At 37.4% G+C, this 14,324-nt stretch overlaps 1 protein-coding gene across 1 annotated transcript; it reads left to right on the top strand.

The window, feature by feature from the left end:
* The first annotated feature begins 4,290 nt into the window (after positions 1-4,290).
* Positions 4,291-11,531, top strand: fth1a (ferritin, heavy polypeptide 1a). The gene is made up of 5 exons (XM_036585906.1): positions 4,291-4,583; positions 7,503-7,608; positions 9,003-9,149; positions 9,897-10,022; positions 11,095-11,531. Exons 2-5 carry the CDS (start codon positions 7,507-7,509, stop codon positions 11,251-11,253), a joined length of 534 nt encoding a protein of 177 aa, XP_036441799.1. The 5' UTR covers positions 4,291-4,583; positions 7,503-7,506; the 3' UTR covers positions 11,254-11,531.
* The last annotated feature ends 2,793 nt before the right edge of the window (positions 11,532-14,324 follow it).

Below are 14,324 nucleotides of genomic sequence, written 5' to 3'. Positions count from 1 at the left end.
TGGGCTATTGCATAGTACACCAAGGGATGCATTTCTGATTAAGTGGCCTCTGAGTGAATGCACCCTGTAAACTCTTACAGTAGACAAATAGTTTCATGTGGTGATTTACTGCTGTGACTTTGTGGCATTGCGATTCTGAGCCCAGAGCGGTCATGTGGTCCTCAAGCATGGACTTGTGACACTAAGTGCTGACATATCTGCAGCAGCTGTTCTGTGTGGACACAACACACATTATATTGATTATGCCTCCACTCAAAATGACAGTATTTGTTACAATTACATTGTCGCAAATCTGTAGTATCTGTAGAAATACTAACCTTCTCTTATCAGGCTTGTTACAAAACAACACAGCTATTTCATTTTTGGATTTTTTTTTTACAATTTTTACACTGTTTATCAAAAATTTGCCACAATTTATTAATTTTTTTTGTAGCAAACTTCAATGCATTTCGCTATAAAATGACAGCATTTGCTACAAATAAAATGTAAAAAGTTTCATATAAAACAAGATAGCATTACCTACAAAATGACTTGACTTTCTCATATCAGGTTTGCCACAAAATGACAAAGCATATGTTACAATGACATTGTTACAATTTGTTACATTGTTTGATGCAAATTTCTTACACTTCGTTACAGTGTATGAGCAAATGCTATTCCTCTCATAATCAGTTTGCTAAAAAACAACACAGCTGTTTCATTTTTTAGAAGGTTTGTTACCGTTTATTATATTCCTGTGTTGCTTTGTAACAAACCTGATTTAAAAATGCTTCTCTTATCAGGTTTTCCACACAATGACAGCATTTGCTACAAGCATATAAGAAACTGTGACATTGCTATAAATGGAGATAGCAACATTGTTGCAAAAGGCCATAGAATTCTCATATCAGAGAACATACGTGCCGAATATGGTGCAAATTAGCCACAGCATGCTTAAATAACTCTGTAATGTAATTGGGCATGGAGCCAATGCGTCACTGAAGGAATATTATATATCCTACCTGGTTATTTCCTCCCTCCACACCTCTAATTATCAGTGATGTCTTTCAGGTTGGCCTTCTGCTGTTCAGTCTAGACGTTCCAACTGAAGCTACAATCAGGGATTTCAGAACAACAGTGCTGAAACCTGCCATTGAATGTTCTAAAGTGCTGAATGGTCACAAACAGAGCTCTCCATACAATAACTGACAGCGAATGACACGAAGATCGACGTGTCAGTGTTTTAAATGGTTTATTTATGTTTTTAGGGTCTGTAAGCGATGAAGTTCTTCGGTCCCATATTGGCTGTGATTTAAATGAGGGACAAAACAAAATCTCCAAAATAAAAATCAGAGCATATGGATGAGAGATGTTGATCAGAATGACTTCATAAGTGATTACGGCCTCAGTCTGCCAATACAATGATCCACTCGCTGTTGCTGCACTTGGTTGTTAATACATGTTCACATTTGTTTGGGTATTATTGTTTAAGCAATGACTATTTTCACCTTCCTCCAAGGCCTTGCATCCCACAGACCTTGACACTGTAAGCAAAGCATTTCAAAACAGCCTTTATTTAGTCAGATTACTGTTAACACTGCAAACACTTTAAATTCTTTATGAACAATTCTTGCCCTCTTACTGTATTTCAGAGCAGAGATTTCCAGCCCCAGTCTTGAGCTCTGATAAGTTGGAACAAACAAAAAAAGCCAGTAGTGCCACACACAAAAAAATCAAAAACTATTAGTACAATGATTTTTATTCAACATTTCACAAACTGCCCTGCACTAAATCCAGTTGAACAGAACTATTTATGCTCTGTTTTTATGCCGTTCATTGGTGTTCTGTAGTGGTAATTTCAATGATATATTCAGAAAAGTATATTGCAATAGAATTTATTATGATAACGATGAAATATATTGCCCACCCCTACAATTAACTGTACAGTTTGTTACAGAAAAGAGTTCTACTTCAGAGCTGAATGTAGTCCTTGTTCCTTGAAGTACACCCATAAAAAACATTGAGGGCTCTTTAGTAAAGGCAGTGGTTAAATATAGAACCATAGCAACTCAAAGAACCGTCTGAATGCTAAAATGGTTCTTCACCATGAAAATAAAATTTATTTTATATGATTGTGATTTTTGCAAAGTGTTCTGCTATTGTTATGATGTCAAGCTTGTAACAACAGAGAAGCCTTTTTAAAAAAGCCAAATGCAACAGTTCCTCCTTAATGCATTCAGAGTGTTATTTGAGTGTTCACAGTTCTATATAGAACCGCAAGCAAGCGTAGCAAAATGAAGAACCCCAATTAAATCATAGAGTGTTTGTTCATTTTTACAGTGAAGGCCGTATTTTCCAACCCCAGTTTAGGAGACGTCAGTGTTTTACTCATTTTTGTGTTTTCCCTGCTGAAAGATCTGTGCTTTCCAGTCCTGCTGTAGAAGTTCCCCTACACAGCACTTTTCATGGTTTTCCTTTTTTTAAACACCCATTATAACCGCCGAGGGGCTTGGTGAGACATCTGACTTTCAAGAAGAGCTTCATAATGAGCCGGAGGGCATAACCAGGTGTTTTGGAGCAGGAAAAAACTCATCTGACGTACTTCATTAAGAGCTGGACAAAGGGAGAATCCAATAACCCAAAAAATGCTGTATTGTACTTCATAGAAACTCTAAAAACAAAGATAAGCAACCCTCATGTTTAAGAGGAGTTACAGTGATTTATATTCCTGCATATTTGTATCATTGAGCTGTAAACAAAGTCATTTGGAGTGGTTTGGTGTGAAATGGTTCAGATTTCTTCACAGTGGTGGGGATAGGAACCAGCGGTCACCATGGCTACAACACATATATAGACATTTTATTTACTATCCAAAATCACCAGTGAACCTACACATGTTTGAGTTTTATATGGAATGTTGATGATGGTAAATTTGGAAAAAAATGAAATAATACATTTATGGGGAACTATTTTGCCTCACAACACTCTGCATGTATCCCTCCAACCATGAATAAATTAAAAAAAAAAAGAAGTTTTAGGCCAAAACCTTTTCAAAACTATCGTAAAATATGATTTAGTGATTAAATGCTATTCATAACTTTCTGTAATGTTGCTTTTACAGGTATTAAACTCTTCAGACGTTTGGTTCCTATAACCAACACTATGAACTGTGAATCACCACTGTGTTTGATGCATTTCACAATTTCACATCAAAACACTCTGAGTGAGGTTTCATAAATCTTACCTAATGAAAGGAAATTTTGATTTCATTGTAATTCCCCTTGAATCAGTATCCATACAAACAAATGCATAGTGGCAACAAAGTTTTGTTCAAGGTGCAGCTTGTTTCCACAAAGTACAATTAGGCCTTTTCAAGCTTTTGAATACAAGACTGCCTCGGATTCTTCATTTGTCATTTCATCTTTCCCTAGCAAAGAACGCTTTCATTGTCTTTTGGTGGATCTTCTGACTTCATTTTGCCAGGTACGCTCTTTTAAATCAGGAGCTTTAGAGCAGAAAAACCCCTAAAATGAGCATTCAGTCTTTTCATTCAGTATTTTTTATAGTAATTGGTGCCCACAATATAATATCTGGTGATCACCTAATAGTATCTCATGCTCTCACCATAATATCTAGTGATCAACACATAATATCTAGTCCTAACCTGACAGTATCTATTGCTCACCTAATAGTATCTGATGCTTACCACATAGAATTTGTTGCACACCTCATAGTCTTTTAAGAGGCTCCATATGATTGTGCTGGTCTGTGCTCCCTGCTGAAAAGGGACGATTAGAAACCCTCAAGATTAAAACCTAATGGTTTTGCTTTCTAATGGGAAATGGCTTAATGGCTTCTAATGTAGACCTCTAGTTTCCCATTAGGAAACCATCAAATGCATTTAGAATCAGCCACTGGTCACTTGTTAAACCATTAGGATTCTTTACATTGTGATATCAACCCGTCAAAAAACCAAAACACATTACAAACCCATTAGGAACCAACAGAAACACGTAATGGTTTCTATGTTTTTTTTTTCCAGCAGGGCTGTTTTTTTCTAGCAGGGCACCGACTTTAGCACTGACTACCAAACAGAAAATTGGGCCACCTTTTTATGTCTGCTCTAACACATTTGGTCCACCTCACAGATAAAACAGTAAAACTAAAACGTTAGATCCCCAGCACATAGCAAAAGTACGACGACGCCCTGGGTCATGTATATGCATGAGTTATGCGTTACCCTAGCTCATTTATATGCATTACGCAAGACACGCGTAGCGTGTACATATTAATGAGCCAGCGATATAAAGGCGGCTGCGCCACACGTTTCAATGTCACAGCGATTTTTGTTTTCTTCGGACAGAGTGAAGGTTACCTGCTTCAACAGTGCTTGAACGGCAACCGAGCTTCTGTCTCTTAACACTCTTTACTCAACCATCTCTATTAATTCTAAATATCTTACGGAGTTAGCTCTTTAGCTGAAAAAAACTGAGAGGTCAGCTCGCCACGTAGCTGTTTTTCTCTCGTAAAAAAACCCGCAGCTATATAAACCCTCCGCTTCGAAAATCTTCGTCTAATCTTAAGAAAACAATCAAGTAACCAAGGTAAGTGTGATCTAACATCATTTTGACTCGAATGAAACCGAAATTACTAGGTCGATAGCATCTGTGTGCTCGTGTCTTCTCTGAGGCCTGTGTGTTGCGTGGGCTGATGTTAGCCACCTGGCTAACAACGGTGTTTGCATAACGTTATATTTCGGTTGAAAATGTCGACGGTAAGATTATATTCGTCGACTTTGTTTTCGACGCCTTAATGGACATCTGTGAAACAGAAACTCAGGTCAGATTAGTCTAATATGAGCTGTGTGTGATGGCGGGCTGTTAACCAGGTCACTGTTTTCCAGGTTTAATGTTTTACTAATACCCCCATTTTAACTGCAGGGAGGTTGAAGGCGAACTTCACCCATATTTCAAAATTTCCAGCATAATTCAATGATTGAGTCATGCAGAGTGTTTTGTTGTGAAATGGCTGATTATAGACACTCGGTGTTCTACACAAATATAACAATTTTATTTACTGTGAAAAACCACTCTTGAACCTTTACATGTCTTCTGAGTTTTATATGTAGCTAATGATGGTAAAGTAGTGGAAAATCTAGACTGTTTTGTCTCTTAACGCCCTGCATGTTTCACACCAGACAACTCTTAATGAGTGTTTACATCTTGCATTTCATTATGTGTGTGTGTGTGTGTGTGTGTGTGTGTGTGTGTGTGTGTGTGTGTATAATTTTTAAATTGGTTCCCCTTTTAAAAGACTTGGAGCAGCTGTGCTAGAGCAGTAATAAAACCGTCTAGAAAAATGTGTAGTACGGTTGTAACAGGGTTGAGATACTTCAGATTGTGGGCAAAGGCCGCATTGCAGTAACGGACTCTATGCTTACTATCGACTCTGTTTTGAGTCCTGTTGCCTTTACTGGCTGTACTTTATTTGCTCCACCTTTAGCCTGTTTTATTTAGTAATGCTGATGTTATTGCTGATGTTTAACATTTACTTTTTTCGTAAATCCTCAGTAATGCTGGCATTACTGCCTGTATATAAGAGTGGTTTGGTGTGAAATGGTTTATTGTAGAGACTCAGATTTGTTTACAGTGGTGGTGATAGGAACCAGGGGTCACCATGACTACAACACAAATATAGCCATTTTATTTACTATCCAAAACCACCAGTGAACCTACAGTGTGAGTGTTTACATGGGATGTTGATAGGGAAACGTTTTAGATCTGAAAAAATAAGGGAGGTGGGCTTTGGCCATGAATCTATTTGTGTTTTAGGCATACAAAATTCATTAATATATTTATTAATATGCACTTATACATTAATTATATCTAAAGTTATTAATTTAATTTAGATTTATTTTAAATTTGGCTAGCTTTGTGCTGGCTTTCAACCCCCGAGCGCTTATATGTTAGCCGATAAGAGCAGTAAGTGAGAATACTAGCTCTTAATTTAAGCTTGGATCTGGGCTGGATCACTAAAATAAGCCTGAGTTCATCCATCTCAACAATGTGTTTATCATAGTTGTGCTCTAGTTTATTTGCACACCAGCCAGCTGGAGGAACCTGCCCATTGAAATATCGAGCGTGTGCCAAACTGGCGGTTCTACAGAGGCCTATCTGAAGGATCCAGGCCATGGTGTTGGCTTGTGGCTTTGTACAAACAAGTGATAAGAGCAGGAGAAAGGGTTAGGAGCTTTGTGCCTGCCCAGCTAGACGACCTTATGCTGCAAATCTTCAAAAATGGGGTTGAAAACCAGTGCCGTCTAGAAAAGTGCACAAGTTGAGCCTGTTTTGTGCTATTTACCATGCCAAAGCTCCTCTATTGGAGTTTTATAGCCTGAGACTTTAATCTGTGTCTAGAAAAAAGACTGGCCTGTGTCTACTTTTATGGCACCACGTGGCCAGTAATAACTGGGCTAAACTACCAGCATTTCCTGGTGTCTGGAATGGTAAACACTAATTAGTTTGACTTTCCTGAGCCTGTTTATGGTAATATGGCCACACAAATGCTAACAGGAAATTTTATAGAGCACAACAGATTTGGTTTGTTCATGCAGAAACCAGTAATGTCCGTTTCTGAAGTTTTACTGTATGTTCTCTGAGCTTGCTCAGAGCCACACAGCTTAAAAGTGAGTTTTTAATAACGTTGAATTTAGTCCTTTGGTCACAAGACTACTAAATACAGTAGAAAATCCAAATTCAAAGTTGTGAAAGTTTAAAACTTACTCAAATCACTATTGATTAGAGGACCATTAATGTATTAGTTTGACTGGACACTTTGGTTACACTTTTCCCATCATACAGATTTTAGGTGATAGACATGAGTTAAAGGGAATGCAAGTTAATTTATATAGCACCTTTCATACACTGTAATTCGTAGTGCTTTGTCTGACGATTTCCTCATTTGTAATAGTTGTTTTAAAAAGGAAACGAGAATAGAAATTAAAAACATGAAAAAACAATGAATTTAAGAATTGTTAAATTAAAATAAATTCGCCATGTGTATTACAGACATTCAGTACCATCAATATTTTCCCTCTAATCTGAAAAAGAACAGAACACACTTGTTTTTAAAAAACACTTGTAACATAAGCCAGGAGACAGGTGCTGAAATGGGGAAATGTCAGTTACTGTCCGTTTGTGATCAGCCGTCATCTACAGATTCAGGAGATAGAGGTCAGGTTATAATGTTTGAGGTATTCCCTTTATTATTGTAGCCTTGTACTCACTTCCTCTGCCACTCCTGATGACTAAGTCATGTATGATTACTGATTCAGTCAGAATAAAGAACTAAAAGTTGTGTAAGTGAAAACAAAGCATATGTTTAGGCTGAAAATGTGTGGACGTTTTGGGATGTTGTCGTGTTGGATTTGTTTGGTGAGCCGTTGCCATGTTATCAGTAGCTGTGTCAGTGTGTGAATAAGATCATGTTACCTAATGCCCTAATCCGCCTGTTTGTATCCACAGCATCATGAGCTCTCAAGTGAGACAGAATTTCCATCAGGACTGCGAGGCTGCCATCAACCGGCAGATCAACCTGGAGCTGTATGCCTCCTATGTCTACCTGTCTATGGTAAGAGTCCTGGAGTATGTCTGGAAGCACCACTACTGCCAAGGAGTTATATATTCCCAAAGCAGTTTGGGTTGAAACACTAACTGAAATGTTAATGTGGAGGGGGCAAAATAGAGAAGTGTTCTTTGTACACAAAATGAGTCCAGCTGTGCTGTTTTAGCTGCTTAGTTTTCATGTTTGGACATGAGTACATTGCAACAAGCAATATATACACACTACATTAATTACGACTTCAAAAAACAAATTTGTTAGTGATGTTAGCGTTTGGTAAACCAGCATCACAGACTGCAATATGCAAATGAGCCCTCTATCTTTTTAAAAATTGACTGTGCTCTGAGCATCTTAATCAAAGAGGAGTTTTGACTAATCAAAGTAGTAGTCTCATCCCAGATTAGCTGAAAATCATGCAGGCCAGTCTTTAACTGTCGCAATATAATCATAATACACACTGTACACATGTTGCAGCCCTTGTGTTTGGAAACGAGAACTATGTAGGAGGAAGAGGCAAAATAGCTCAAGTTCCTATTTAAGTATTAAATGTTTTGTAATCAAATGTTTAATAGTCTGTATTGCACAACCTTTGGTGAATAATGGGGACATGCACCAAGTTCAACAAGTGCATGAGCTTTGATCTGATGGCGAAGTTTTTAGCGCACAAAACGTGTTTAAAGTTCAGTTGACGGTTTATGACCCCATTTAACTAGATTGGCCTTTTACTGCTTTTGCCTTTTGGGATATGTGTTTTTAAACAAATATAAGTGGGTGATATGTCACTATGCACAGTATGTTCCGAGTTATTTTTGACGCCTGATAAGTTGGAACAGACTAAAAGGTACCAGTAGTGACAAATTATAAAAAAATAATACTATTGAACTATGAAGCCATTGGTTTGTATTCAGTGTCTCTCTGCACCGCACTAAATCCAATTAATCAGAGCTAATTTTGCTTTCTGTTATGAAACATGCAGTTTGTTAGTGTTTAACTCCTGGCAAAATCAGCAGTATGGTCAGTAAGTGTATTGTGGCAATATATAATGAATATAGTCATATGTTAAGTCCTACAAATAGGGTTTGAATATGAAATGTGAATAAAAAAAAAATTAAGATTTAACATGTCCATAAGAGCTGATCTTTACTCAATGGTTCAGTTGATTTTTTAGTGATTTGTGAGATCTAACCCACAACCAGCTGACCTACAAACATTTTATCCTTGTTTTAAATTTTCATATACAGCTTTGCTTAGATGTGGCTTCAGTTATGTCAGTCTGTTTAATAAAAAAATCTAAATATCTAACCATGTCTTTTAAATGTGAATTACAAGAATATGAATGTTGGGTATCTATTTTTGAATAATTGTGCCCATCCCTATAACGGTAACCTCTTTCTGTACTGCAGGCATACTACTTTGACCGGGACGACCAGGCTCTGCATAACTTTGCCAAGTTTTTCCGCAAGCAGTCTCATGAGGAGCGAGAGCATGCTGAGAAACTAATGAAACTTCAGAACCAGAGGGGAGGAAGGATCTTCCTGCAGGACATCAGGGTATGTTATGGGTGCTTATACCTAATCTAAACAAATATTCTAAATGGGGAAATGAATAATCCAGCATTTTCAGCCTAATCTCTATCTGCTCAGTCTGAAGCATATAGTCAGTTACCATTGAAAGTAAAACCTGTTTCAGTTCTTCTCAGGACAGAGAAGTCACTTATTCTGTGGTATTTAACTGCCTGATTCAGATGCCACAGATGCAGCCTGGGTTGAAAGACGTAGGACTGCTTCTGTTAGCACATGTAGTAAAAGCAGTATTACTGTTTAGGTTGTATAGTCTGCATTACTGATAACAGGCTGAATATAAAGTGAACGGTATATGTGCATGAGGGGACGTGATGGGGCCTCAGTTAGGGGGTGGAGTAAACTGAAGAAAAGATACTGAAGGATGGTTTGGGTGGAGTTCTTATCACTCTAAGCCATTTAAAGCTGAACCACAACAGCCTTAAAACAAGCAGTATGGAGATGGGTAGGTTTGGCTTTGCTGGAGAAGTTGACCAATTTTAAGTGTCTTTGTTCCAGTTGTGGAAAATTACTCTATTTAGCCTGCTTGTTTTCTTGGTAACATTATGTTAATGCAAAATGTGCACATTTGTAAAATTGTGAAGTGAAAGGTTGTGCCCTGTCTGATCTGCTGCAATAGGAAGAAAAAAAAAAACAACAACAAATACTGGTACTTCCAGAAGAGAGAGCAGAGGTGTTTCCTTTGTTTTACATGTGACTTCTTGTCTCATGGGACAGAAACCTGAGCGTGACGAGTGGGGCAGTGGAGTGGAGGCACTGGAGTGTGCCCTGCAGCTGGAGAAGAGTGTCAACCAGTCTCTGCTAGACCTTCACAAGGTCGCCTCAGAACGCAACGACCCTCATGTAAGCACAGACAACTCGGGGCTCATTTTTGGTGACCCTTGATTTTAAGTGGTTGGGTTTTTTTTTTTTTTAAAGAAACAAACACTCCACAGCCTCTCAGTAACAAATGTAATTTGTTAATATTAATAATACCTTCTTAATGTAAGTAATATATCAACAGAACATGTACAAGATATTTACTTCAGTGTATTCAGATGCTTCACTAATGTTGTTACTAATAATCTGTTAATAGATTAATCACCTCCAATGGACCGCTCCAGATGTTTACTTTTTTAAAACTAAAACTCGCTTCTCTGTGTCTAAATGAGCAGTTTTAGAAAATCAGCAAATGTTTGATCAGCCAGCAAGTATTTAAAATTTGCATTAGAACTTTTGCACTGGGGCTACAAGGCTAATGTAGCTGACCGTAATACAAGCTTATACCCCACCAAGTAGCTTTGTGCAGACTGTCAGTTTTCCCTCAAACTGTGTTAAGTAATCTCTAGACTTGCTTGAGTGGTTTCTGACTCTGTATGACTTACTTTAGCCCATAGTGTGACACTATATCCCATAACTTTAAACAGTATCAGCTGCCATCTTGAAGCACAAATTGTCCAGTATTCAGTGTTTTAGACAAGTCTGTCAGAAAAGACATCAGAAAACAAACATCGAGAGACATGAGTGGCATTAACCAGCTGAAATGAGGGAGTTTGCTAATAATGGCCAGTAAGGCAGCTGCATTAGATAGCCTTCAATATAAAGAGCCTGTCAGCTTCTTGGTAAAAGCTTAAGTGGTAAAAATCCCCTCTTGTGTGCATGTGCCATAACCAGAACTGAAACATTAAGGTGGCTTTCAGTTTTTAATGTATTGTTCTCTCCCTATTTGAACCAATGAGTCTGTAAATAACTACATGGGGAAGTTGAATTTGCTGCCCAGTGCTATCCAGACTTTTAAACATACAGTTCACACACTACTTATTAACATGCTCATGAGTTCAGACATGTCTTTATCATTGGCTATATTTGGGTTAAGCTGGGGAAACTGCAGCTATTCCATGAGTTATCTTATGCTTACTTCTATCTTCTTTCTTAGATGTGTGACTTCATTGAGACACACTACCTGGACGAACAGGTGAAGTCCATCAAGGAGCTGGCCGACTGGGTGTCCAACCTGCGCCGCATGGGTGCTCCTCAGAACGGCATGGCCGAGTACCTGTTCGATAAGCACACACTGGGCCACGACAGCAGCTAAAGCCCCCTTAACCCCCCACCTTCCCTTAGCCGCTTGCCTACTCTATCAGTCTCTATTCCGTCCTGCATCTTTTTTCTGTCTGGATGGTCCACTTATTCTCGTCAGACAGCTGTACTCGTTAAGCACTGTTGCTCATTCTTATATTCATGCTCTAATACTACACTTCCCATAAGCCATCGCTTGCTAGTCTTTTTGGCTCTTGCCTGCGTGTGTGGTGTATCTTTTATTACTGAAGTTATATTACAACCAAATAAAACGGAAACCTCTGGATTCTGAAAGGCCTCCTGTGTTTTGCTGGTCAAGACTGAAGTTCCTATTTTAATTTTTTATTTTAAGACATTGAAAATTGTTATAGCTGATACATAAAACATGAATGTTGTAAGTGGATGTACGGGGTGGGGGATAAAAGGTAGGATATGGTCCCTTTTAAGAGGAAAAAAAAAAAACTTTTAAAAGTAAATATTTAAATGAAGCATGAATGCCAGCTCAGTGGTTTTATTCCAGACTAAAACTGTGCCCTGGTGATTATGTGAAGAGCCAATGTGTGTACGTGACCTCACGTTATACAAGTGGAATTTCAGTTTACGTAAACGGTTCTGCTTAAATAATGAAGGCCAACAAAACCTCAAACTTTCAAATGAAGCTCAACCAAACATCCTCAAATCTGTTCACAGCTCAAGGGAACTGAAAAAATTTGCATTTTCATTGGCCTTTTATATAAAGTTCCTCTTTCTCAGAAGCGATACTGATTTGTTCTGCATCTGGTGGATGGTTGTGGTCTTTTAATAGTTTAATTTTTTTTTGTAGCCTTTTTTATTTTCATTTAGGAAGCTTTTTTTCCCCAGTATCTCTTCAACAGCAGCTGTGCTTACTAGTCCAACAATACTGCATAAATCACTTATGGTGGAGGAATGATTGCAGAAAAGTTTCTTAAAAAAACGACTTAAAGTACAAAAAGCAACTTAAAAACTTAAATATTTAATAGACCTGCTGTGGAACTACTTAGTCAATCCAGCATCGATTAGGTTTGGAAGTGAATTTGTTAAACTTCTGTTACTAAGCAAAAGACAAAACTGTCAATGTGAATAAATTTGTATGACACCATTTAAAGGAACACTAGCCAAAATGAAAAATGTAACCATTGCTAAACCTGTTGTAAACATGCTCTACAGTAATATTTTCTGCCTAAAAGTCAAGGAAACCCCTTTAAAGTATGTCAGAAAAGAATAAATTACTTCTGACCTTTTCTCACAGCTTAAAGATGCATCAAGGGGGGTTCCTAGAGTGTGGACTTGAGAGTAAATGGTACATTTAAAACTTAAAGGTTCATATAAAGGAAAATCAATTTTATTTTTAAAATAAAGAGTAAACATTGTTAGTTTCAAATGTACCATTCACTCAAGTCTATATATGAAAACTGAGCTGCAAGAACAGCCAGTTTTGAATTTATTTCTGTGATGTCACAAAAACCAACACGTTTGCATATGCATTGTCTAAAACTGAACAAAAGTAAATCATAACCAAAACCTCTGGATTCTAAAATGGCTCTTGTGTTTTGCTGGACAAGACTAAATTTCCGTTTTTGTTTTTAAAGACATTAAAATGAGGACATCTAGGGGGAACAATAAAATATAAGCAAAATGTAGGATATGGGCCCTTTAAAAGTGTTCATTTTTTATGCTATCTTTAAGTAAAGCATGAATTCCAGACTAAAACTTTGCATATATCTGCCTATTCAGCTCTGGGCAGCTGCTTTGAATTGGGCTCCTGTTTTAAATTGTTTTTCATTAGCTGGTGAGGCAGAAGGAAGGCATGTGGCTAAAATTACTAGGAAGCCGATTATCTTATTGCAGTGCGTAACTGTAGCATCTTATCTGTCGTAAAATCATCACTACAGTGGAGTTAATGGATTAACATCACTCAACAACGATTCCTCAGAGGAGGAGAACAAGCTAAAAGCTAAAGTTAGCAAGTTATCTAGCTATTTATATATCTTAGCTCTGTTTGTCTTTTTTTCTCAGACTCAAAGAGATAAAAATATCTTTGGAGCCAATTTAGTGCTGAATAAAGATAGAACCACTGTTTTGTATGATTTCATTCAACACCTGAGATGAGTTATGCTAGTGCTAGCCTGGTTGTATTTAGCCTATAGCTCAGTGTCTTGGCTAGCAGTCAGGATTGGTTGACAACAGAGATTTCCATTGACAGTATTATGTATTTGGGTAGTGCGTGCCAGATATTGAAAAGTACAGGTGAAGGAAAACATGAAAACTATATAAAGTTGTGAATCTTGTCAAACGAGGCTGGTGATGCAATGGTGCAGTACAAATAACATTCAAAATAACACATTAGCATATGTAACAGGTTAAACACTACTTTTAGGCCAGAAGGCAGCACTTATTTTTTCTCAGTGTACACAAGAACCAGCACAGTACAAATGCTAAATATGTAGGAAGACTGATAAACAGTGTACAGATAATGACGCTGAAAATCCGAAGCGAGATTATACAAACGGAATATCTTGTTTTTAATTAAGTCCAAAGGGAAAACATCAGGCTCTCCAGAGTAGATTTAGACACTAACAATATACTTTTAATTGGTTCTGTAAGGTCAGTAATTATAATTGGTTGGATTTAGGTACAGGTGTGTGTTTAGAATGAAACCAGCAGACTGACCTCTCACATCCCCCTTTCAGTTCTTAACCACTAGAGGTCAAATACACAACCAGTTTCAGTTAAGCACAACCCTTGTTTAATGTTTAAAATGATAAGATGTTAATGCTCTAAAATGTCTTTAAATAATTGGTAGGAATCTGAAAATGAATGAACCTGTAATCAGCATTCAGAATAAAATTATAGTAAAATTAATATCCATAACAAAGTATTAATAATACAGAGCCCCTAAGGCGGCATAGTGATTATTTTTTAATAAGGCGTGTCCACAAGTTACTATATTGAGGCTACAAATTAATGTATTGAGGTCACAGATTAACGTATTGAAGCCATGAATTACTATATTGAGTCCACAATTTCATATAATGAAGACATTAATTAATTTTACTGAGGCCACAA

This window comes from Colossoma macropomum, unplaced genomic scaffold, assembly GCF_904425465.1.
Source record: "Colossoma macropomum unplaced genomic scaffold, Colossoma_macropomum, whole genome shotgun sequence".
Classification (NCBI taxonomy): Eukaryota; Metazoa; Chordata; class Actinopteri; order Characiformes; family Serrasalmidae; genus Colossoma; species Colossoma macropomum.
The sequence above is the reverse complement of the archived record's forward strand: the minus strand, read 5'-3'. Positions and strand labels throughout refer to the sequence as shown.

Excerpts from the sequence above, each read along its gene's own strand:
- fth1a (XM_036585906.1), top strand. The coding sequence starts at position 7,507 with ATGAGCTCTCAAGTGAGACAGAATTTCCATCAGGACTGCGAGGCTGCC. Across the intron at positions 9,150-9,896 it reads TCTTCCTGCAGGACATCAGG|AAACCTGAGCGTGACGAGTG; the intron begins GTATGTTATGGG and ends CTCATGGGACAG. Across the intron at positions 10,023-11,094 it reads CAGAACGCAACGACCCTCAT|ATGTGTGACTTCATTGAGAC; the intron begins GTAAGCACAGAC and ends CTTCTTTCTTAG.